General features: G+C 44.7%; 1 protein-coding gene across 1 annotated transcript in view; it reads left to right on the top strand.

Annotated features, from left to right (window-relative positions):
* Positions 1 to 25,824, top strand: part of LAMB1 (laminin subunit beta 1) — a 73,986-nt gene that overhangs the window by 45,761 nt on the left and 2,401 nt on the right. The window contains 9 exon segments of the mRNA XM_081957131.1: positions 7,119 to 7,488; positions 9,072 to 9,256; positions 10,844 to 11,085; positions 17,170 to 17,373; positions 18,374 to 18,518; positions 20,872 to 21,079; positions 21,173 to 21,314; positions 22,949 to 23,142; positions 23,188 to 23,260. Of these exon segments, the coding sequence (XP_081813257.1) occupies positions 7,119 to 7,488; positions 9,072 to 9,256; positions 10,844 to 11,085; positions 17,170 to 17,373; positions 18,374 to 18,518; positions 20,872 to 21,079; positions 21,173 to 21,314; positions 22,949 to 23,142; positions 23,188 to 23,260 (1,763 nt within the window).

The raw sequence follows: 25,824 nt of genomic DNA, 5'->3' as shown, positions 1-25,824 counted from the left end.
ATGAATAACACACTTACATAAAAAACTAAAATAAGATTTTGCAGAGTTGTATGGAAAGTGTAATCTTGTCAGCATTTCAGTGGAATTTGTTTGAGTTGAGTTGAGTAGAGTAGAATAGAATGGAGTAGAGTAGAGATAGAGTAGAGTAGAGTAGAATAGAGTAGAGTGGAGTGGAGTAGAGACAGAGTAGAGTAGAGTAGAATAGAATAGAATGGAGTAGAATAGAGTAGAGTAGGATAGAATAGAATAGAATAGAATAGAATAGAATAGAATAGAATAGAATAGAATAGAATAGAATTCTATTCCAAGCGTGGTTGGACACACAAGGGATTTGTTTTTGTTGCATGTGCTCTCAGTGTACATAAAGAAAAATAAAATACATTCATAAAGAATCATAAGATAAACAATCATAAGATACAACACTTAGTAATAGTCATAGGTTACTAATAAGCAATCAAATTTTCCTTGGAACAAATAAAACAATATAAATTGTAAAGATACAAACAACATGGTTATTATAGTCATAAGTGGGAAGAGATAGGTACTAGGAAGGAAGAGTAGTAATAAAATCTTAGTAAATAATTTGACTGTTATGGGAATTAGTTGTTAAGCAGAGTGATGGCATTCGGAGGGAAACTGTCTTTGTGTCTAGTTGTCTTGGTGTGCAGTGCCCTATAGTGTTGTTTTGATGGTAGCAGTTGAAACAATTGATGTCCAGGATGCGAGGGGTCTGTAAATATTTTCACAGTCCTCTTTTTGACTCGTGCCCCGTACAGGTCCTCAACAGAAGGCAGGTTGGTAGCCATTGTTTTTTCTGCAGTTCTAATTATCCTCCGAAGTCCGTGTCTGTCTTGTTGGGTTGCAGAGCCAAAACAGACAGTTATGGAGGTGCAGATGAGAGACTCAATCATTCCTCTGTAGAACAGAATCAGGAGCTCCTTGGGCAGTTTGAGCTTTCTGAATTGGCACAGAAAGAACATTCTTTGTTGTGCTTTTCTGAATGACGTTTTGGATGTTAGGTGACCATTTCATTATAATTTAATTATAATTGACGCAAAATGTCAGTAGTTCAGTGGAATTTATTTATTTTTTAACCAATTAAGGAAATGAGTAGCCTCTAAAAGGCAAAACAGCCCCATTTCAAACTTACTTTTTTTAAAAAAGAAATGTTTTAAAAATGGGAATGGAAATTGAGACCTCACAGTACCTACCTGTACTTAACTGTTTCCTGTTTTAGAGTTTATATAAATTGGTCTGTTCTTAAATAAACATGTACTCATGGGTCATGGGGTGTGTGTGAGATAACAGATTGGATTTTCGCTCCAGTGAGAAGCCATAGCTAAACCTTGTGTTTGTTTAGGCATTGATGGTCCTAGTGTTATCTTCTGTTTTTGGAAGGAAGTGACATATCTTTCTTTCAGACCTGGGTGAGATAATACCTCAAATACCAACTTTTGTCTTTATGAACACATAAACAGATCTTTTATCTATCTATCTATCTATATCTATCTATCTATCTATCTATCTATCTATCTATCTATCTATCTATCTATCATTCCTTCCATTCCTTCCTTCCATTCCTTCCTTCCATTCCTTCCTTCCATTCCTTCCTTCCATTCCTTCCTTCCATTCATTCAGTTTGTCTTCTTTGGCCTCCAACATCTGCGCCAATTACACACAGCTCTTTTCTTTTCACTCACTCTTATTGTATTGTGGTGTGTGTGTGTGTGTGTGTGAGAGAGAGAGGGAGGGAGGGAGGGAGGGAGAGAGAGAGAGAGAGAGAGAGAGAGAGAGAGAGAGAGAGATTATAATCTATCTATAGAATTGAATTCTTTATTGGCCAAGTGTTTCTCTCTGGTGCAGAAGCTCTCGGTGTACACACAAACAACCAAGTGATGTCATATAGATCATAAAATCATAAGATACAATCAAGTGATCAGTTACGTATAAGATACCAATAGGAGAAGGTAGTAGGAAAGATGAGAAAGATGAGAAGCTCTCGGTGTACATGCAAACAACAAAGTGGTAAGTCATAGATTCAGAAATCAAAAGATACAATCATAAATCATAAGAAACAAACAAGTGATAAGTCATAAGCTACCAATAGGAGAGGGTAGTAGGAAAGACAGTAGTAGGAAAATCTCTCTCTCTCTCTCTCTCTCTCTCTCTCTCTCTCTCTCTCTCTCTCCATCTATCTATCTTTGTCCATCCGTCTTTCTGTCTGTTCATCCATCCATCCATCCATCTAGCTATCTAGCTATCTATCTCTATCCTGTCATCTAGCTAGCTAGCTAGCTATCATCTATCTATCATCTATCTATATCTGTCTGTCTGTCTGTCTATCCATCTATCCATCCATCCATCCATCCATCCATCCATCCATCCATTTATCCATCCACCCATCTATCTATCTATTTCTATCAGCTGTCAGAGATCCATCTCTATATGGATTCTAAATAAGGAATTATAGAGTTGGAAAGAACAAAATATTAGGTCATTAAATCCAAGATATTCTGTTCTATGGAGATATCCATTTTGAAGCCGTCTCTAGCCTATGGCTGTCCAGCCTTAACATGAACCTATTCAATGAGGGAAGAGCTATTGTATCTCTGGATAATTAGTTTCAAAGCCAAGAAACCTGATCTGACTTTGTCCTCACCTTCAGCCAGGATCTCCCTTCCTATAACTTCAACCTTTCATTCCCTGACCTGCATCCTGGAATGGCAATTTGCAGTGCATCGACCTTGTTCCGCCAGATGTCCTCTTAGGTATTTGAGGAATGTTATCGTATCCCCCTTTTTGGGGGGTCTTCTCAAGGTTAAATGTTCCAGTTTGTTCAATCCTTCTTTGTGGGAAGTAGTTTTGAATTCTCCGTCCTCCTCTGCTGTCTTCTCTGAACATGTTCCAGTTTTTCCTGGACCCTCCTTCAATCTATTATGCTCGGACTTGACAAACTCTTGTTTTATATATAGGATGATATCATGATGAAGTATCTGAACATTGATTTCTGGTCCATGGGGATGTGTATTCATTCACATCTAAGACAAGTTTACATTCTCCCTGTGTGTTTTGTTCTGTTCTAATATTGGTAGGAGGTTAAGTATGCTTGGAATGTAAAGAATACAGACCTGGTCAGTTTCACCCGAAAGCTGATTGTCTGTCCTTCAAATGGCTGTCATTGGTGGGCCTGGCCATTCATAAAACAGATCTAGATGCTCCCGGTTTTTGGATCAAGAAGCCCACAGAGTAATTTACACAGAATACAGAATCACAGAGTTGGAAGGGACCTCCCTGGGTAGGATTGGGGGGCACTCCCACAACCATTAATTTGCTAAATATAAAATATGCTAAAAAGAACCAGTTTGGTCCAGTGGTTAAGGTCCAAGCTAGAAACCAGGGGGTGGGGAATTCTAGTCCTGCCGTAGCCCTGAAATATGGCAGGGTGATTTTGGGTCAGTCACCAGGAAATGAGTGATACGTTTTTACTCGCCTTAGTCATAAAATCTTGCTGGGTAATTTGGAGTCAATCACCAGGAGATTGTGAATTCTAGTCCCACTTTAACCATGAAAGTTAACTGGGTAACTTTGGGCCAATCACCAGGAGGCCAAGTGTTTCATGCCTTGGGCATGAAAGCTGGCTGGCCAATCACCAGGACACTTGGAGTTCTAGTCCCGTCTTAGCCATGAAATAGGCTGCGTGACGTTGGACCAATCACTAGGAGATGGGAAGTTCTAGTCCCGCCTTAGCCATAAAAGCCGGCTGGGTGATGTTGGACCAATCATGAGGAGATGGAGAGTTCTAGTCCTGCCTTACCCATAAAAGTCGGCTGGGTGATGTTGGGCCAATCACCAGGAGATGGGGAGTTCTAGTCCCGCCTTAGCCATGAAAGCCAGCTGGGTAACTTTGGGCCAATCACCAGAGACCAAGAGTTCTAGTCCCTCCTTAGGCATGAAAGCCAGCTGGGTGACTTTGAGCCAATCACCAGGACACTGGGAGTTCTAGTCCAGTCTTAGCCATGAAAGCCAGCTGGATTTCTTTTGGCCAATCATCAGGAGATTGTGAGTTCTAGTCCCCCCCTTAGTCAACAGGGTAGTTGTTGTGGGGAAAACACACAACTGTTGGATACATCTTGCCCCATTGAGTTACTTATAAAAATAATAAAGGCAGGATACAAATAAACGAATAAATAAAACGGCTAGAAGCCACTTGGGATCTTCAAAAGGTCTTCAGCTGATGGTGCCAACATTTGTTTGACCCAGCTTGGGAATTCGATTGATTCGCGAGTCATTTCTCCAAAACTAAGCATTTAAGGGTTAAGTGGGACCTCCCCACCTACCCCAGCGTCCACTCCCGCCCCCAGACTTAATGTTCAAAGCAAAATAAATTGCCAGAGGGGAGATAAATTCCATCGCCAACCATTTTACAGTGGGGATGCTGGACTTTGAAGAAAATAAAGCACTTATGTGTCGGGCTTTTATTTCTGAGAACAAAAAGTCCACTCTGTTAAAATTGCACCCAATAGTAAAATTGAAGGGCCGGACAATTGCTTTTATTCTTCCTCTCTATTTTGCATTCTCTCCCCTCCACAATTGATCAAGTTCTCCACAAGAGAACTGTTAGATTGGGTAATGGATAGGCACGCACAGGCTTAACGGTAACAACAGCTCTTTATTAAGTACAACAAGTGAGAACAATCCAGCGAAGGCAGAATCTGACCGCAGCCCTTTTATAGGGAGCTGTCAGACCCTTCGACCAATAGGATTAAACCTCTGTTCCCGCCGGAACAGAGGACCTTGGTGAAAACCACTGTAGTTGGAGCGAGCATCTAACAAGAACTGAGTTTTGCTTGGGGTAATTTGCTCCTTTCAATGGCCTTTTTACAAACAGGGCTAAAGAACATGAATCCGTTTAAATAAACGGTGATTTCTCCCCCACCCCTCCTTCCTCCTCCCTTGGTCATGTCACGTTTCGGATGGGAACTTTTAACTATTTGGAGAAGAAGAGGCTTCCCCAATCCAGGGCTTGCAAACCAGAAACTCGAAAATAAAAATTCAGAAGGACTTCTATTTTATTTTATTTCATTTTATTTATTTCATCAAGCATCTATTACAGGGGTGTCCAAACTTGGGAAGCTTAAGACTTGTGGACTTCAACTCCCAGGATTCCCCAGCCAGCATGGCTGGCTGGGGAATTCTGGGAGTTGAAGTCCACAAGTCTTAAGCTTCCCAAGTTTGGACACCCCTGATCTATTATATAACAGATATAAGTATAAACATGATTATGAATACGTGGAATGGATACGAATAAAAGGGAAGAGTAGGACAGGGGCAGTAGGCACATTGGTGCGCTTATGCACCACCACCACCCCCCTTACAGACCTCTTAGGAATGGGGTGAGATCAGACAGTAGGCAGTCTGAGGTTAAAGTTTTGGGGGTTTGGGGAAGAAACCACAGAGTCAGGTAGAGCATTCCAGGCGTTGACCACTCTTGCTGAAGTCGTATTTTCTGCAATCAAATTTGGAGCAGTTTGCCATAAGTTTGCATCTATTGTGTGCTTGTGTGTAATTGTGGTTGAAGCTGAAGTAGTCATTGATAGGTAGGACATTGTAGCAGATAATTTTATGTACTACGATTAGGTCGGATCAAAGACGGTGAAGTTCTAAGTTGTCTAAGCCCAAAATTTCAAGCCTGGTGGCATAAGGGATTCTGTTGCGAGCAGAGGAGTGGAGGACTCTTCTCCTGAAATACCTCTGGACTCTTTCGATTGCATTAATGTCCGATATGCAGTGCGGATTCCGGACAGATGAGCTGTATTGGAGAATTGGTCTAGCAAAGGTTTTGTATTCTCTGGTTAGCAGTACAATATTACCATAGAAGAAGCAATCGTTCAATCTTGGTTTCACATTATAACAGCTGCAGAACTAAAAGACTTGGTTCACTCCCTGGGAAGATGTTGGAAGAAAGAACTTTTCTAAAGGATTTGCTATTAGAATAGCAGTCATAAAGAAGAAAAGTGAAACACGTAGAAAAAAAACGAGATGTACAAAAATTATCACCATGTCAGTTAATGCTTAGTTGGGTAACCTGTACATAATTGCACAAACCTTGTTGCTTTACATTCCTGATTAAATTATCTTTCCATTGATATATAATTTTACGGTACTACTAAAAAATAAAAGTGGTGTTATTAGCCATCAAATCTCAAAAATACACTTTCCCCAAAAGGTTTCCACAATTTTGGCCACTACTGTACGCCAGTGTAAATAGATGCTAACTTGATGCTCTGAGTCCATTCCTTGTAGTTTCTGTGTCTACTGTTCTCCAGAAAACATTTGTTAACGGTCACTAAATAAATGATTGTTAAGTTGAGGACTGGCTGTAGTGTTTGGAAGGAATATCCAGGTGACTTAGATGTGGGATATGGGATAGAATCAAGATCAGGTGAAGTGTTAATACCACTTTATAAGGCCTTGGGAAGGCCACACGTGGAATATGGCATCTAGGTTTGGTCGCTATGATGTAAAAAAAGATGTGGAGACTCTAGAAAGAGTGCAGAGAAGAGCAAGAAAGAGGATTAGGGGACTGGAGACTAAAACATATGAAGGACGGTTGCAGGAACTGGGTATGTCTAGTTTAATGAAAAGGAGAACCAGGGGAGACATGATAGCAGTCTTCCAATATCTCAGGGGTTGCCACAAAGAAGAAGGAATCAAGCTATTCTCCAAGGCACCTGAGGGCAAAACAAGAAGCAATGGGTGGAAACTAATCAAGGAGAGAAGCAACTTAGAACTAAGGAGAAATTTCCTGACAGCTAGAAGAATTAATCAGTGGAACAACTTGCCTCCAGAAGTGGTAAATGCTCCGAGCTTTTAAGAAGAGATTGGATAACCCATTTGTCTGAAATGGTATAGGTTTTCCTGCCTAAGCAGGGGGTAGGACTAGAAGACCTCCAAGGTCCCTTCTGTTAACTATTCTGTTGTTCCTCATTCCTACCATCCATGGTTCTAAGATATTCCAGTTTAAGAAAATTAAGTTCCTTATATTCATTTTGGGTTGATAATAGTGGTTTCCACACTCCGGGTTTTTAGTGCTCAAATTTTATTTCTCTCTCGTTCAGCTTGTGAGTGCGATTCACGAGGCATCCAGACTCTCCAATGTAACCGGTCAACCGGCCAGTGCATCTGCAGGGAAGGCGTCGAAGGTCCCCGTTGCGATAAATGCACCCGAGGCTACTCGGGAATCTTCCCAGACTGTGCTCCTTGCCATCAATGCTTTGCTCTCTGGGACATCATCGTCACCGAGTTGACCAATAAGACCCAGAGATTCCTGGAAAGAGCCAAAGTCCTGAAGATCACGGGGGTGATTGGCCCCTACCAAGAGACCCTCAACTCAGTGGAGGAGAAGCTGAACGAGATCAAAAGCATCATTGCTCAAAATCCCGCAACCGAGCCCCTCAAGAACATTGGGGACCTCTTCGAAGAAGCAGAGTAAGTAGGCCCTACGGCATCCGGAACGCGTTGCCTGCTCTTAGTTCGGCCACGGAGAAGGGACTCTGTTGTAGTTGTTGAATGATTTTAAGGAGAACTTGGTGAGAAAGAAGGAAGAAAGGGTGGAAATGGGGTGGCAAAGAATGTTTATCGTGAATTTGAATGGAAATGATAAGGGTACCTGAGAGATAGGAAAGAGACGTTCTTACGGATTCCGTATAATTCCTTGTGTGACTAATCACACTCGGCCGAATAAAGTATTCGATTTCCTTCCTTTTCCGTTTTGTTCCGTTCTGTTTCTGTTCTGTTCCGTTCCGTTCTGGTTCCGGTTCTGGGTCTGGTTCCATTTCAGTTTCCGTTCTGTTCCATTCCGTTCCGTTCCGTTTCTATTCTATTCCTATTTTCTATTCTATTCTGTTTCTGTTCTGTTCTATTCTATTCCTATTTTCTATTCTGTTTCTGTTCTAGTTCTTGTTCTGTTCTGTTTCTATCCTGTTCCTTTCCATTCTATTCTACTCTACTCTACTCTGTTTTGTTTCCATTCTGTTCTCTTCTCTTCTCTTCTCTTCTAATCTAATTCTAGTCTACTCTATTCATTATTCTCTTCTCTTCTATTGTAATTCTATTCTACTCTACCCTATTCACTCTTCTATTCTAATTCTACTCTACTCTATTCACTACTCTCTTCTCTTCTATTTTAATTCTATTCTACTCTATTCACTATTCTCTTCTAATTCTACTCTGTTCACTATTCTCTTCTCTTCTATCCTATCCTATCCTATTCTTTATTCTGTTCTGTTCTTGTTCTTCTTGTTTTTGTTCTTGTTCCTCTTTTCAACTGGGAGAGCAAAATGGCAAGATTGGTCAAATCTGGCCAAAATTTACTTGGAAGTAAATTTGCTTCCCAGCCATTTCTCTAATATTTCTGTGATTGCGTCTTTTTCAGATTTTCTGGAGACTTTCAAAGTCTCTATTGTGCAACATTCCCCTTCACAAAATAGGCTTGTCTTGCAGCCTACGAAAAAGGTTCTTAACACAGACAGTTTATTATACGAGGCATGAAACAAATTAGGGACGGGCCCACGAGCCAATGTAAGATACGTAATTGGCAATAATATTCAAGGACATTACAGAAGCTGTTTGGAATGCAGATGGTTAAATCCCATAGAAGTGTGCTGTTTTCCCAAGCTTTTCCCCTGCTTTGTGTTAACAAAAAAAAAAAAAAAACCAACCCTGAAATAAACCCAATCTACGGTGGTCCTAAGTGTTGCAAAAATGGTCATACGTCACAAAGCGGATCCAGAGGTGGTATTCACTTGCCTATTCTACCAGTTTGCAAATGTGAGCATGCACACTTTTCTTACACGCATCACCCCCACGCACGCTTACGGCCTAGGATCTAAATGGGATGTCGTAGTGCTGGGGCAGGTGGGCGGGGCCACCCCTGCTTTCCGCTACCGCTTCGAGCGAACCGGTCCGAACCGTAGAAATACCACCTCCGCTTGGATCAAAGGAGTCCATTTAGCCATCTCCACTAACTCCCTTTTGCTTTTGTAATAATGGGCATTTTCTTGGTTTCGCAGGAAGCTGAAGGCAGATGTGGCCCAAAAGATCATTGAAGTGGAGGAAAAGATTTCTACAGTGGCAAACGAAAGCAGCACCGTGGAGGCTGAACTGACGGCGTTGGAGGCAGACGCCAGGAGCTTACACAACGCTGTGAAAGAACTTGGGGAACAGCTGGAGTTCATAAAAATCTCAGACATCCGAGGTTTGTACGTTAGACCTCAAGGAAGTTTGGTGTGTGTGGGGGTAAACATCTGGCTTTTCATAAGGAAGGAAACTGTGGGAGGGAATCTCAAACAAATATATTTCATTCACATTGAACAGAATCAAACCCAGGTTTTAGGGAGGATCTGCGGTGAAAATAGTTTAAATAATAAAAAAAATCACGTGGATTTCGGTGGGGCAAGCTTAACTGGGCTTCATTGCGCCTGCGTCGTGCATTTAATTTCATAAGACAGCTATTGCAAACGCTAAGTAATTCTCAACTTGCCACCCTTCGTTTCGTGTCCGCTTCGAAGTTACAATGGCACTGAAAAAAGCGACTTATGGCCATGTTTCACACTTACGGACGTTGTGGTATCCCCACAAGTGTTCAAAATTCAGATGTTTGACAACCAATTCCTATTTATGACGGTGGCGGCATCTCGGGGTAACCTGATCCCCCTTTGTGACCTTCAAAGTCCATGGGGAAGCCAGACTCACTTAACAACCGGATTACTAAGTGATCCACTGCAGTGACTTACTTCACAGTGACGGCAAGAAAGGTCGTAAAACGGGGCAAGACTCACTTCACAAATGTCTCACCAAGCCACATAAGTTTTGGGCTCCGTTGTGGTCATAAGTTGAGAACTATCTGTATTTATGACGGTTGCCATGTCTCAGGGTCACATGATCCCTTTTTGCGACCTTCTGACAAGCCAAGTTGATGACAAAGCCATTGATCCCCTTAATAACTGCGTTACTTGCTTAAAACTGCAGTGATTCACTTCACAACAAGGGGCAAGAAATAGTTGTTGCCCGCCAGCGTCCAGTGGAGCTGGTGGCAGACTCTGACAGTGAGGAGGTTGGGGAGGAAGATGGGCCAGTCCTGGAGTCTGGGGAAGGCTCTGATGAGGGTTTTGCGTTGGAGGCAGAGATGGGGCCAGGGCCGTCTGACAGTTATCAGCTGCCTTTGGAGTCGGAGATCAGTGGGGCAGAAGAACAGCTGGAGCTTGTTCCCGATGTGCGCATGCGCAGAGCTGTCAGGAGAAGGGAACAGCTAAGGAACAAGGGCCAATTTGGGAGTAAAGGCACAGGTGGACAGTGAATGGCCCCTCCCATAGGGAATAAAGAGGAGCAAACGGGGAGTGGAGTTTGCAGGAGGCCATTATTGCACTTAATTAGTGTGAAGATTAGTCCGTGACTCTCAGAGACTCCTTGCCAAGTATTTTCTTGTACAGCGTTGAGTTCAGAAGATATCAGCCTGGCAGCTTTCCAAGCCTGATAAGGTCCGTGGTTGTAAATTCACCCTTGAAAGACGGTTTGCTGGGACTTTGCTGGATGTGAATGAGAGGAATTCACAGTAACTTAATAAAAAGGTTTTTTTTGTCGGGACAAGGAGTCTGCTTTGTGATTTGGTGAAGCCCAGGTCAGAACAGAAACATTGTAACACGGGGCAAAACTCACTCTAATAACTGTCTCACTTAGCGACAGAAATGTGGGGCTCCCTTGGGGTCGTAAGTTGAGGATTACCTGTATTAATGTCGTAAGGCCAGATCAGACATGGATGCTCAACCAATTTCCCTTCTGATAGGTGCCTTGGATAGTATCACCAAATATTTCCAGATGTCCCTGGATGCAGAAAAAAGAGCCAACGCCTCGGTTTTGCTTCCCGGCAGCCTCATTGAACAGTCTGCCGAAATGCGCCTGGAAGTGGAGAGTCTGATCAACGAGACAGCAGCCACCTTCCAAGCTACACAGGAAGAGCAGTCCCGTCTCTTGGACGAACTGGCGGGCAAGCTGCAAAGTCTGGATTTGGCGGAAGTGTCTGAGAAGGTAGGCACCCCGCGAAGGCCGTAGCTGAGCTTGGACGAAGGCAAAGAGTTTGTGAAGGTGTTGTGGCCCGCCAGCGGCCAGTGGAGCTGGCAGCAGATTTGGACAGTGAGGAGGTTGGGGAGGAAGATGGGCCAGTCCTGGAGTCTGGGGAAGGCTCTGATGAGGGCTCTTTTTCGTAGGCAGAGAGGGGGCCAGAGCCATATGCCCCAGTTATCAGCTGCCTTCAGAGTCAGACATCACTGGGGCAGAAGAACAGCTGGAGCCTGTACCCAGTGTGCGCATGGTCAGAGTTGCCAGACAAAGGGAACAGCTAAAGAACAGGGGTCGACTTGGGAGTAAGGCCACAGGTGGACGATGAACGGCCCCTCCCAGAGGAAATAAAAGAGGAGCGAAAGGGGGAATGGAGTTTGCAGGAGACCATTAGTTCGCTTAATTGGTTTGTGACTCTCTGAGACTCCTTGTCAGGTTTTGCGGATATCAGCCTGGCAGCTCTCCAAGCCAGATAAAGTCTGTGACTGTAAATCCTCCCTTGAAAGACTTTGCTGGATGTGAATGAGCAGAATTCACAGGAAATGAATAAAAGGGGCTTTTTATGCCTCTCTATTGTGGTGGCAGCAGAGTCGGACAGTGAGAAGGCTGGGGGGGAACATGGGCCAGTCCTGGAGGCTGGGGAAGGCTCGGACGAGGGCTCTGCATCAGAGGCAGAGGTGGGGCCAAGGCCGTCTAGCAGATCTCAACTGCCTACGGAGCTAGACAGCAGTGAGGCAGAGGAACAGCTGGAGCCTATTCCCATTGTGCGCATGCGCAGAGCTGCCAGAAGACAACAACTAAGAAAGCAGGGTCGACTTGGGAGTAAAGCCACACCTTGGAAGTGATTGGCCCCTCCCAGAGGGAACAAAAGTGGAGAGAACGGGGAGGGTTTTTTTTGCACGAAATAATTCATTCTTTCGGTTGTTTCAAGAGTGGAAAGTTCTGCTTGTAACTATAAGAGACTCTGTGCCAAATCAATTGTTGCCTTGCCCTGCATTTGGAAACTAGCTGTCTGGCAGCTCTCCAAGCGAGATAAGGTTCGTGTTGATAAATATTCCTCTGAAAGATTGTTGGCCAAGCCTTGCTGACGGTGAATGAAAGGAATTCACAGTCGTATAAATGAAAGGGGGGTTTACCGGGACTCAGACTCTGCTTCTTGATTTTTAAGGAAGCCTGGGTCAGAACATAAGGGGTAGAAATGAACAGGTATCAGTGTTAGGAATGAAGGAAAAAATGTTGTATATAGATGAGATGTCTGTGGAGATTCTCCGTCATTCAGGTCATGGTTGTCCCAAAGGTGCTTTTTCAAGAGGCAACTGGACTTTCTTGTTATTCTTTGAAGACGTTTCACTTCTCATTCAAGAAGCTTCTTCAGCTCTGACTGGATGGTGGGGAACGGAAGGATTTATACTCCTTGCAGACAGCTCAGTGGTGGGTTGCAGGCGGTACGCCGCAGTACAGGCGTACTGGAGCCTGCCCGGAGCACCGGATACCGTTCTGGTATGGTGCTCCAGAGAGCCCACCCGCCCGCCCGAGCTCCTTACCAGTCTTTAAATTCCTCGGTGCTTCCACACACATGCACAGCGCCTGCACGACACTCCTCCGAGCAGCTGGAGCGTTGCGGAGGCTCGCGGAGGTGTCACTGGATGGTAAGACACATGCGCATGCCGCACACGTTCATGTGGAGGACGCCGGGTCCCGTTGCAACCATACAGGTTGCAACAGGATCCGGAAGCCACCACTGAGACAGCTGGTCATTTGCATCCTTTTAGAGAGTCTCCGAGGCCACTTGGAGGTTTATCTGTCTCCTCAGGGTCATCTGAGCGGTGCAAATGGGCGTGGACTGCTGAAAGGACTGTGTTGTAGACTGGAGATAGATGATGTCGTATTCCTCCCCATCTGTTGAAAGAGGGCTGTTCAATTTTGGTATAGATGACCACTTTGACCCCTCTTTCAAACCAGTGGTCCTCTCTGTCCAAAATATGGGCTTTGCTAGAGTGGATTTTGTCTTTCAAATGCAGACGGGTTGCTGAATCTTGTACGGATGGGTTTGTTCTCCTATGTCGTGCCATGCGTTTATCAAGTGGCTGTTTTGTTTCCCCACCAATTATACTAACAGGTTGTACAGTGTCGGTGGAGATTCTCAGATCATGGTCGTCTCAAAGGTGCGTTTTTCAAAAGGCAACGGAGACTTTTGGACTTTGTTTTTCACACTTATGACCCGTCGCAGCAGCCCCGTGATCGAAATGCAGACGCTTGGCAACTGACTCCTATTTATGACGGAGGCCGTGTGTCCTGCCGTCGCGTGATCGAATTTTGCAACCTTCTGACAAGCAAAGTCAAAAGGGGAAGCCGGATTCGTTGTACTAATTTCACACCTGCAGTGTTTCGCTTAACAACCTTGGCAAGAGTGTCCCCAAAGAGGACAAAACTCCCTTAAGGCAGGGGTAGAATTCAGCCGGTTCGGAGCAGTTTGCACCTGGTTCGCCAAATCGGAGGTTGGAAGGACTGGCTGGCCCCGCCCATCACACCCTTCCCCTCCCAGGAATCTCTACGCAGCCCGTTTATCCTGCCAGGTAAGTACAAGGCCTGTACAGAGACTCTGGGAGGGTGAAAAACAGACCTCCCAGAAGTTATGGAAGCCTGGAAACGGGCCTCCGATAGGCCTTCAGAGCCCAGAGGAGGCTGTTTTTGCCCTCCCGGAGGCTCAAAGAAAGCCTCCGGAGCCTGGGTAGGGTGAAAACGCACCCCCCAGTGGTGCAGGAGACTGAGAAGGCCACACTTTTCATGGACATGCCCACCCAGCAACTGGGCAGAGAACCAGTTGCTAAAAATTTTCAATCACACCCCTGCCTTAAGGAATGTCTCACTTAGCCACAGAAATCTTGTGCTCAATTGTGGTCGTAAGTCGAAGGCTACTTGGATTGATCTGAGAGTTTTCGGAATCTCTGCTCTGGAAGTCTTTAAGAAGATGTTGGATAGCCATTTGTCTGAAACGGTATAGGCTTTCCTGCCTAGGCAGGGGGTTGGACTAGAAGGCCTCCAAGGTCCCTTCCAACTCTACTATTGTATTGTATTGTATTGCTCATTTTAACAGCAAGAATGTTTTAAGAAAGATAAAACAATATTATTGAAAAGCAGAACTGAACCAGCGAGCGTTCATCAAATCCTAGCATTAACACCAAGAAACCTGATCAGACAAGGATTATCTCCTCCGGTGCCAAAATACATTCCAGAGATGCAGCATTTCAGCAGGGGAAGACCTTAACCCCCCCAATTACCACCCACCTCGTGGCAGAAACTACAAAAAAATAGTAGAAGGGCCCACCCAGGGTTATTTATTTATATCTGCATTTTTGTAGTCTTTATCACTGTACATCTCCGGGAGGGAAAAATTAGATCGAGCTGCCAACCACCCGAGATTCAAAGAAAGCAAAAATGGGAAGCAGCAGAAAGTGAGCTGCAGAGCAATAAAAAAATGAGTGTCAATGCAAAAAATGGTGAACTAAACACAATTTTGAAAAAAGGATGGATTAAAACGCCGCAGAAAATGGAAACGAAGAGGCTATGGGCCAGCAAGGGAGGGGGGAAACGTACACCGTAGGTGCCTGGATGGATTGAAACTTACTTGCATCCAATTTACTTAGGGGTTTTTAAACATTGTGTTTTTACTTGTTTTTATCTACCAATTCACCTCCTCCTAGTATATGTTTTGTATATGTCTCGGTATATGTTTTTGGTATATGTATGTTTGTCTGTATATTTATTTCCTATGTTTTGTTGTACGCCGCCCTGAGTCCTTCGGGAGAGGGTGCGGCTAAGAAATAAATATTTATTATTATTTATTATTATTACTGTAGATTTTTGCCTCTTAAATTCATAATTTCTGCCCTTAAAGTTCCATCTTGCTTTCATTGAAGGAGAAGATGGTAATCCTCTCTAAAAACCACCTGACTGAATCCTCTAATTTGGAGAGAGAGGAGGGGGGGATTTTTCGTATTTAAAAAAGAGGGGATATTGAGACACTAGTAACTTCCTACCGTGTTTCCCCGAAAGTATGACATGTCCTGAAACTAAGGCCATGCCACATTTTTCAGGTGGGCAAAAATATAAGCTCCCCCCCTGAAAATAAGCCCCCTGGACAACCCCCCCCCCCCGGCCAAGCAGAGTGCCGCTCACCAACCTAGCGGTATCCCGAAGGCACCAGGCCGTGGGCACCAGGGAGGGCAAAGGTGCTCGCGTTGCTTGCCGCCTTCGGGATATCGCTAGGTCGGTGAGTGGCGTTGTGCCCAGCTGGAGAGGGGGTTTGCCGGGCAGCTGTTCCGCTCCCTGATCACCCGCCTCCCAGCCTCACGATGCTCCGGCACAGCTCCGCTACATTCCTTGATGTTTCGTCCAGGGAATCCCCTTGTAAAAAAATCCCTCACCAGTTGAACTCATGAGGTTTTTTTTTACAAGGGGATTCCCTGGACGAAACGGCAAGGAACGCAGAGGAGCTGTTAGCCTCCATTAGCGCTAGGACATGCATCTCGCTTCCCCGCCCCCTGCTACCTCTCGCCTTTTAAAGGGACGGCAGGGAAGGGAGCCGTTACCATTGGGGGTGGGGTGGGAGGTGTTGGGCCACGAGGCGCGCCTCTTACCTTTCCAGCTCCGTTGCGTTCCTCGCCATTGTGTCCAGGGAAGCTGCTGGTTAAAAAAAACCAACTTTCTCGTGAGTTCAAGAAGTTTGAACTCGCGAGAAGGGTTTTTTTAAACCAGCAGCTTCCCTGGACACAATGGCGAGGAACGCGACGGAACTGGAAAAGTAAGAGGCGTGCCTCGCTTCTCGCCCACCCCAGAAAATAATAAGCCCTCCCCCTGCCCCGATAATAAGGCCAGGGTCATATTTTGAGGTTCAAAAGAAAATAAGACCCTGTCTTATTTTCGGGGGAACGCGGTACTAAAAGAACAGAAAAACAGGAGGTGATTTGCACTGCCCCACTTAAGACAATGTTTTGTCTAGTTTCAACTGAACATTTGCGACACGCTGCTTCCCAGCGCTCAGTCTCTCATTTAATTTGGTTGAAAGTCAGGAATCGAAATGGAACGACTGTTTTCTCTTTATTTTCTCCCGTTTCCGATATAATGTGAAATGCCCTGAGAGTAAAAATACAGCTAGTTGCTCAATTTACGACCACAGTGAAGGCCCTGCAGATCAATTTAACGACCAGAATTGAGCTCAACGTTTCTCTTGCTAACTGAGACGCTCGTTAAGCGAGACAGTTCTGTCACGAAGGGAGACAGCTTGTTCCGTTTTACCATTTTTCCTGCCGCTTTTGTTAAGGAAACCGCTGCAGCTGTAAAGCTGTTTACACAGCTGTAAAGTGAATCCGGTTTGCTTGCCCGAAGGTTGCAAAATTTGATCCCGTGAGGATGCGTCAACCGTCATAAAGACATGCCAGTTGCCAAGCATTTAAATTTTGATCACGTGACCACGGAAGGGCTGGAATCGTCGCTAAGGGTGAAAAATGGTCACCCATTTTTTTTCAGTGCCGTGTCCAACAGTTGCGAAATAAACTGTTCTGCCGTATTTTTTGGAGTATAAGACGCACCAGAGTATAAGACACACCAAGATTTTGAAGAGGCAAATTTTTAAAAAAAGTTTTTGCACTCTGCAGACCTCCCCAAAATGGCCCGTTTTTCGCAAAAATGGGTTCGTTTTTTTGTCCAAAAAAAGGGCATGCATAGCCTTTAGGAGGCTTGTAGAGTGCTCCCGGGGGCTGGAGGGGGCAAAAACGAGCAGAAACCGACCTGTTTTTTGCTCATTTCTGCCCTCCCCAGCCCCCAGGAGCACTCCGGAAGCCTTCTAAAGGCTATGCACAGTCATTTTGATGAAGGTTTCTGCAGGCAAAAAAATGCTGTATTCAGTGTATAAGACCCACCAAGATTTTCACCCTTCTTTCTTATACTCCAAAAAATACGGTAAGTTGAGGCGTGTTGTAGTGCTTTAAGCAGTTGGCTGTTCGATGTTTGGAAAACGATAAACCTTTGGATTTTACTTCCTTTTCACTACAGATGTGTGGGACTCCCCCGGGGTCTTCCTGTGCCGATTCCCCCTGTGGTGGGTTGAGCTGCCAAACTGAAGATGGGGTGAAGAAATGTGGAGGACCCGGGTGCGAAGGTCTGGTGACGGTGGCCCACACCGCCTGGCAGAAAGCCATTGATTTTGACCGAGACATCTTGAGCGCTCTGGCGGAGGTGGAACAGCTCTCCAAAATGGTAATTATTTAAGATATAAGAGAATAACAGAGTAGGAAGGGACCTTGGAGATCATCTAGACCAACCCACCCTGCCCAAATAGGAGACTCTACACCATTTCTGACAGATGGCAGTCCAGTCTCTTCTTGAAAGCTTCCAGCGATGAAGCTCCCACAACCTCTATTCCATTGGTGGATTGTTCTCATTGACAGGAAATTTCTCCTTATTTCTAGATTGAATCTCTCTCCTTGTTCAGTTTCCATCCATTATTCCTTGTCTGGCCTTCAGGTGCTTGGGAAAATAGATCGACCCCCCTCCTCTCTGTGACAGTCCCTCAAATATTGGAAGACTGCTATCATGTCTCCCCTGGTCCTTCTCATAATTAAACTAGTCACGCCAAGTTCCTGCAACCATTCATTGTATGTTTTAGCCTCCAATCCCCTAATCCTCTTGGTTGCTCTTCTCTGCACTCTTTCTAGAGCATGGGTGTCAAACACAAGGCTTACGAGCCGCATCCAGCCCACGATGTGGTTGGAATTGGCCCACAGGGTCGTCCTGGAAAATGTAAGGGGCCGTCCTGCATCGCTTTGGCCCAGTCTACCCAATGCAAAGACGAAATATGCCAGCAGTTTGGGGAGTGGCGTCAAGCTGGCCATGCCCACCCAATTGGCCACGCCCACCCAGACAGCTACACCCAGTTAGTGGCATCAAGCTGGCCACGCCCACCCAGACAGCTACACCCACCCAGTCAGCCACGCCCAGTGAGTGCCATCAAGCTGGCACGCCCACCCAGTCGGCCACGCCTAGCCGGGCCCCCGAGGTCAACCACATCCCTGATGCAACCCTCAATGAAATTGAGTTTGACACCCCTGTTTTAGAGCTTCAACATCATTTGTTTGAGAATTGTCAGAGAATTCTTAAAAATCTTGCTCTCAGAGCTTCAGAATTGGTCGGTATTGATTTTCAACGAGAGACGGAATTTGCTAGCAGTTGTAAACACAGGCCTGCTTACTTCACGTAGGTTTCGGAAGCCAAACAAAGGGCCGACGAGGCCAAGCAGAATGCGCAAGATGTTTTACTGAAGACCAACGCCACCAAGGAGCAAGTAGACCGGAGCAACAAGGACCTCAGAAATCTGATACATCAGATCAGAGATTTTTTGATGAGTACGTATTATTTTAAGATGACTTAAGGCGACGGGCATGCATCTCTCTGCAGAGGGGCTTTCCTCTTTTTAGGTCGTTCTCGAGTTACGACCACCAATGAACCCCAAATTTACCTTTCCCAAGTGAGTTTTGAACCTATATGAACCCAACTGACTCATATTTGTGATGGGTTGCAGTGTCCTTGGGCCGTGTGATTTGCTTTTGCAACCTTCTGGCAATCAAAGTCAACGGGGAATCCAGATTACCCTGTTTTACCAATGGTGGGATTCAGCCGGTTCGGGCTAGTTCGGGCGAACCAATTATTAAATTGCTGGCTGGCCACGCCCCTTACAGGAATCCCTATTTTGGCTCCCAGAAGGGTGCAGGAGCCGAGTGCTGCCTGTTATACACCTGGCCACGCCCACCCAGCCGGTGTTTAGGGCAAAGAACCGGTTGTTAAATTATTTTAATCCCACCACTGTGTGTTACTAACTTAACAACTGCAAGGATTCACTTAACAACTGCGGCAAGAGAAGTCATAGAATGGGGCAAAACTCACTTAGCAAAGGTTCCACTTCACAAGATAAAATTTGGGCTCCATGGTGGTCATAAGTCGAGGACTACCTATATCGGGTTCCTTTGGCTATGAGGGGATCTGTCCAAGGTGGAGCCTTCAGCTCTAACAGTTGGGAGGGACATTGGAGGTCTTCTAGTCCAACCCCTTGCTCCTTGCTCTAAAAAAACCCCTCCAAAACGAGTGCATTTTGTTTTGCAATGGGGGCTGAATATCTGTAACTCGGGTGTGGGATGAGGGTGAAGATTCGTTCTCTGAGCTCACGGGTTGGTTTCCGAACATTTCGCTACCAGGATTGGTAACATCTTCAGCGGAGTTGAGGGGATGTCCATGGTCTTCTGTTTTATTGTGGGTCAATGTCTCTGTTGTTGGGATTGCTTGCAGAGGGCCAGGCTTCAAATGAACTCACGAGGGGGGCCGGTGGTACGGGGCACCCTGATTTTTTTGTCGCTCCAATTTAACAAATGCTGTTTGGTGTTGGTGTGGGTAGACATGAAGGGTTTGGGATTGTGCCGTTTGACAGCCGACCTTGTGTTTGTGCACCCGGGTTTTTAATTGTGGTAATGTTTGTCCCATGGAGAATTGGGGCATTTTTTTTTCTTTTTAAACTAGGATGGAATGGGACAGGACGGGACAGGACGGGACAGAATATAGAATAGAATAGAATATAGAATACAGAAGAGAAGAGAATCAGGAATAGAATGGGATGGGATGGAATAGAATGAAGAATAGAATAGAATAAAATAGGATAGGATAGGATAGGATAGGATAGGATAGAATCAGGAATAGGAGAGGACAGGTTTGGATCAGATTGGGTGAACGAGTAGTAACGGAAGTGGAAGGCTCTGCCCACCTGCCCGGACACTTTCTTAGTAAAAAATAAAATGGCAGCCCACCACTGGATGGGATGGGATGGAATAGAATAGAATAAAATAAGGAAGGGAAGGGAAGGGAAGGGAACGGAGAATGGAATAGAATAGAATAGAATAGAATAGAATAGAATACAGAGAATGGAATGGAATAGAATAGAATAGAACAGAATAGAGAAGGAATGGAATGGAATAGAATAGAATAGAAATAGAGAATGGAATGGAATGGAATGGAATAGAATAGAATAAGAGAATAGAATAGAATAGAATAGAATAGAATAGAGAAGAAATGGAATGGAATGGAATAGAAAAGAAATAGAAACAGAAATAGAAATAGAGAATGGAATGGAATGTAATGGAATAGAGAAGGAATGGAATGGAATAGAATAGAAAATAGAGAATGGAATGGAATAGAATAGAATAAAAATAGAGAATGGAATGGAATAGAATAGAATAGAATAGAATAGAGAAGGAAAGGAATGGAATGGAATGGAATAGAATAGAATAGAATAGAATAGAATAGAATAGAATAGAATAGAATAGAATAGAATAGAATAGAATAGAATAGAGAAGGAATAGAATAGAATAGAATAGAAATACAGAATAGAATAGAATAGAAGGAATGGAATGGAATGGAATAGAATAGAATAGAGAAGGAATGGAATAGAATAGAATAGAAATACAGTATAGAATAGAATAGAAGGAATGGAATGGAATAGAATAGGCTGGAATGGAATAGAATAGAATAGAGAAGGAATGGAATGAAATAGCATAACATAGCATAGCATGGAATGGAAAAGGAAAAGGAAAAGGAAAAGGAAGAAAAGGAATAGGAGTAGGGTAGAGGCCTCCAGTGTTGAAGCATCCACAACTTCTGAAGGCCACGGATCCCGTCGAGTCGCTCAGTGGTTTCTGTTCACCGTCCTAACAGAAGACGGGGCCGATCTGGATAGCATCGAAGCCGTCGCTAACGAAGTCCTCAACCTGGAGATGCCCAGCACACCTGAGCAGCTGCAAACCCTGGCCGAGAACATCCGTGACCGGGTCGAAAGCCTGTCAGACGTGGAGACCGTCCTTCAGCAGAGCGCTGGAGATATCGCCAGGGCGAAGACCTTGTTAAATGAAGCTAAGAAAGCCAGGTAGGGAAAAAAAATACCTTCTTTTTCCTGTAGTAGCACAGGAACCAATCCTTGTTCTAAAAGAATCTAACCTTGTCAATGTCCTTTGGTCAGTAAAAGTGCGACGGATGTGAAAGTCACGGCGGATATGGTCAGAGAGGCTCTCGAAGAAGCTGGAAGAGCCCAAACCACAGCTGAAGATGCCATCAAACTAGCAGAAAAAGATATTGAAGGAACACAAGGCTTGCTTGCTTCTGTAAGTTGAGCTTTTTCTAAATTATTTGGAAACTTAAGGACATTGGTATTACCAAGTTGCCAGGGAGGGGAAAATGCACAGCTCCTATATTTCCTTTTGCTGACTTCTATCTGGTGCACGAAATCTACGCTCCGTGTGCTATGAGATCTAAATAAGACAGGTGATTTCTACAGGTAGAACAGGTTGGGAACTCTCATGACAGCAAAAAAAAAAATGTCATCGTGGATTTCAAATATTGGAGGTTGACGTTTTCCCCCCTTTGCAAAATGGTTTATGGAATGCGTTGAACATTATGAGGAGCTAATCTCCATCTATGCTTCATCCAGGAAAATCCCAGTTCTGATGAAAGTATGACAACTGGAAGGAGAAAAAAAAATCACAAAGAGGTGGTTGATGATTCTGACTTTGGATGGTGGGAATGAGAAATAACAAGAGTTGGGAGGGACCTCAGAGGTCTTCTAGTCCAACCCCTTGCTCAGGCAGGAAACCCTATACCGTTTCAGACAAATAGCTCTCCAGTCTTTTCTTTAAAAACTCCAATGGAGCACCCACAACTTCTGAAGGCCAAGCTGTTTCACTGGTTCGTTGTCCTCACTGTTAGGAAATGTCTCCTTCATTCTAGTTGCTTCTTTCCTTGATTGGTTTCCATCCATTGTTTCTTGTCCTGCCTTCAGGTGCTTTGGAGAATATCTTGACTCCCTCTTCTTTGCGGCAGCCCCTGAGATATTGGAGCAAATCTGGTCAAAATCTGGAATAGATTAACCCCAAAACTGTGAAGTTGAAGCAGAATCAAACTTCCCTTGCTATTATCTTGATCTTTGAGGGACCTTTAGCTTCTCAACTTCTAAAATATAGCGGGTGAGCCTTTAGCTGGAGGCTAAAACATATGAAGATGGTTGTGGGAATTGGGTATGTCTAGTCTAGTGAAAAGAAGGACTATGCAAGTTGACATGATAGCAGTGGTCCAGTGTTCCAATATTTGAGGAGCTTCCATAAAGATCAAACAATTGAGGTTGGGGAGGAACATCGGCCAGTCCTGGAGTCTGGGGAAGGCTCTGAGGAGGGCTCTGTGTCAGAGGCAGAGAGGGGGACAGAGCTGTCTGATAGTTATCAGCTGCCTTCAGAGTCAGACATCAGTGAGGCAGAGGAACAGTTGGAGCCTGTTCCCAGTGTGCAGAGTTGCCAGATGAAGGAAACAGCTAAATAATAGGGGTCAACTTAGGAGTAAAGACCACAGTTTGACAGTGAATGGCCCCTCCCAGAGGAAATAAAAGAGGAGCGACAGGGGAGTGGAGTTTGCAGGAGACAATTAGTTCACTTCATTGGTTCGTGACTCCTCCGAGACTCCTTGCCAAGTTTTGCAGAGATCGGCCAGGCAGCTCTCCAAGCCAGATAAGGTCTGTGACTGTAAATCCTCCCTTGAAAGACTTTGCGGGATGTGAATGAGCAGAATTCACAGTCAGTTAATGAAATGGGTTTTTGTTGGGACAAGGAGTTCGCTTCAGGCTCTTGGGAAGCCTCGGTCAGAACACAATGGATGGAAACTAATCAAGGAGAGAAGCAACCTAGAACTAAGCAGAAATTTCCTAATGGTGAGAAGGAATTCACGTATTTTTCATCCCCTTCGATTCAAGATCGCATCGGAGACCGGCTCAGTGGAAGATCGTTTGGGGAACGCGACCCTGCGCATTGCGGAGTTGGAGAAGAACGTGGAAACGCTGAGACAGAAGGCTGCTACCAACGCAGAGGATCTCAAAGTGGCGGAAGAAAATATTGCGGCAGTTAATCAAACGACGGCCGACGTTCAAAAGGTAAGCATTGAAATCTCGTGAGGGTTTCCGGCATCCCGGGGCGCTCTTAAGCTCTCCTGAAGATTCTGCTTATCCCACGTGAAGCTCTTCCGAGTTCAAAAGTTTCAGCCGGAGGCCGAGACAAGAGGCCGAGAGGTGACAGAAGGATGAAGGAAGCATTGTGGCACCACAGCACAAGTTTCCCCCTCCTCCCCCCCAGAGTGTGTGGTGTGAGATTACGTGCCATGGCCCGAGGGGTGGGCTTCGCGGTATGATGGCATAATGGCTCTTTTGTCCTTTTGATGAGGGCAGCACAATCCGACTGACGCCCAGGACGTAAAGTTGACAGTTCATGAGAAGCCATGCTCTTCTTAAATCAATAGCTAAAGATGGCCAGTGGTAAGATGGGAGGCCAATGCATTTTAAAAAGAAGGGAATGGAATAGAGAATGGAATGGAATGGAATGGAATAGAATAGAATAGAATAGAATAGAATAGAGGGATGGTATGGAATGGAATAGAATAGAATAGAATAGAATAGAATAGAATAGAATAGAAGGAATGGGATAGGATAGGATAGGATAGGGAATGGAATGAAAATAGAATGGAATGAAATAGAATAGAATAAATAGAGAATGTAATGTAATGAAAAAGAATAGAATAGAATAGAATAGAATAGAACAGAGAATGGAATCCAATGAATATAGAATAGAATAGAATCAAGCAACAGAACAGAACAGAACAATAGGGATGGGACAGGACAAGTCAGAATAGATAGATAATAGAAATGGATATTTCTGGGATGGATAGATGGCTACCAATTTCATTGTATTTACTTTGTACAATGACACTTAAAGGCTATACTATAGGACAGGACAGGACAAGAGAGGATAGAATCAGGAATAGAAAAGAAACAGGAATAGGGGAAAAAAACAACCCCAGAAACAGAACAGAACAGAATAAGGATTAGGAATAGAATGGAACACGGATTAGGATTAGAACAGAACAGAGCAGTTTTCTGCTATCCCCTAGATAGGCTTGAAGCTCTGTTAGTTGTGATGGGAGTTGCCGTCTCCCAGACTTAGGTTTGGGGAAAACACGTCAAAAAGTACTTTTAAACTCTTTTCTATAAAACAAGCTGCTTCATATCAAGAGCTGCTTCTTTGAAAAGCGGCAATTAGTGTTATTTTCGCAAGGGATTCAGTCCACCTATTTGTAAAACGAAGCTTTACTAGCCTCTTGTCACTTCAAAGCAGAAATTCCTCTTTGAAGGAAATACGGCTACACCAGGGGTGTCCAAACTTGGGAACTTTAAGACTTGTGGACTTGGGAGTTGAAGTCCACAAGTCTTAAAGTTCCCAAGTTTGGACACCCCTGGGCTACACGAAACCCAGTCAGGGTCTTCACAGCGATATTTCAGTTCTAGATATCAACATCCAGTTTTATTCCCGTGGGAGTAGATAAACATTCCACCCACAATCAATATTTTTCCTCCTCGGTTCTCTCCCTCTACCTTCCCTTATCCCATATCTGGGTAGCCTAATGGAAGTAACAAGATAAAACTGTACTGATTTTCTTTTTAAAGAATCTCTCTCTAATCCCCATTCCGGATGTTTAGAGGTTCTGCGTTCAGGAGACACGAACTACGTTAAAACTGTACAGATAGTCCCGAGTTAGGACCAAAGTGAAGCTCGGAATTTCAGGGGTTATTAAACTGTGCGCGCACCGTGATGGCAAACCTATGGCACGCATGCCCAAAATGGCACGCAGAGCCATGTCGCCCGGCACGCATGGCCTTGCGTGTTTGCCTTCTGGGTTTCTGGCATGCACGCTCGCACGACGATCAGCTGTCCCGGTGCCGAAAACCAGTGTGCACATGCGCACCAGCCAGCTGATTGCCAGACGTGCAAGCGCACTACAGTTCGGAAATTCGGCTTTTCCAGAGCGCGACCCCAATAAGTGTGTTTGCAGGCATGGGACGTTTCCACGTCATAGTTCACCATGACTTTGCTAGCGATGCACTATGCAACCAGGCTCAAATTTGCCGACTCTTTTTAGGAGGGTCACGAAGTGACTCACCGCAGTCGTAAAGCAAGCGAGGTGGTCATTAAGCAATTTAGAATGGGCAGCGGGGGTTGTTTTTTCCTCTATAAACCTGCAGAAAAGTCACACATTGTGGTCATGTACAACCTGGGATGCTGCAACGGGTTGTAAAATGCAAGTCGGTTGCCCAAAAGCATTGGGAAAGGCAACCAGGGTCTCCAGGGAGAAGATGGTAGTAGCAACTTTGAGGAGAAGGTGGTAAGTAGTTTTTAAAAGTCTGCTGTTACTGTGAATGGTCCTTAAAATGACCTGTTGTAAGTCGAGGACTAATTGTGTTTAAAGGCAAGGATGTTAAGCCAAAGGCAGGAATAACTCAGTCGCTTGGGGGAATACTATCACTTTCCACCTCTCTCTCTCTCTCTCTCTCTCTCTCTCTCTCTCTTCTCTCTCTCTCTCTCTCTCTCTCTCTCTCTCTCTCTCTCTCTCTCTCTCCCTCTCTCCCTCTCTCTCCCTTCCTCCCTCTCTCTCTCTCTCACACACACACACTTCTTTTGCTCTTTCTCCCTTTCTTTCTTTTGCTTTCTTCCTTTCTCTTTATATCATTTTTACTCGTTTTCTTACTTTCTCCCTCTTTTGCTTTCTCTGTCTCTGTTTTACTCTCTCTTACACTTTCTCCCT

This window comes from Natrix helvetica (genome assembly GCF_964273705.1).
Source record: "Natrix helvetica genome assembly, chromosome: 6".
Taxonomy (NCBI): domain Eukaryota; kingdom Metazoa; phylum Chordata; class Lepidosauria; order Squamata; family Natricidae; genus Natrix; species Natrix helvetica.
Note: the sequence above shows the minus strand (reverse complement) of the source record. Positions and strands in the feature narration are given on the sequence as shown.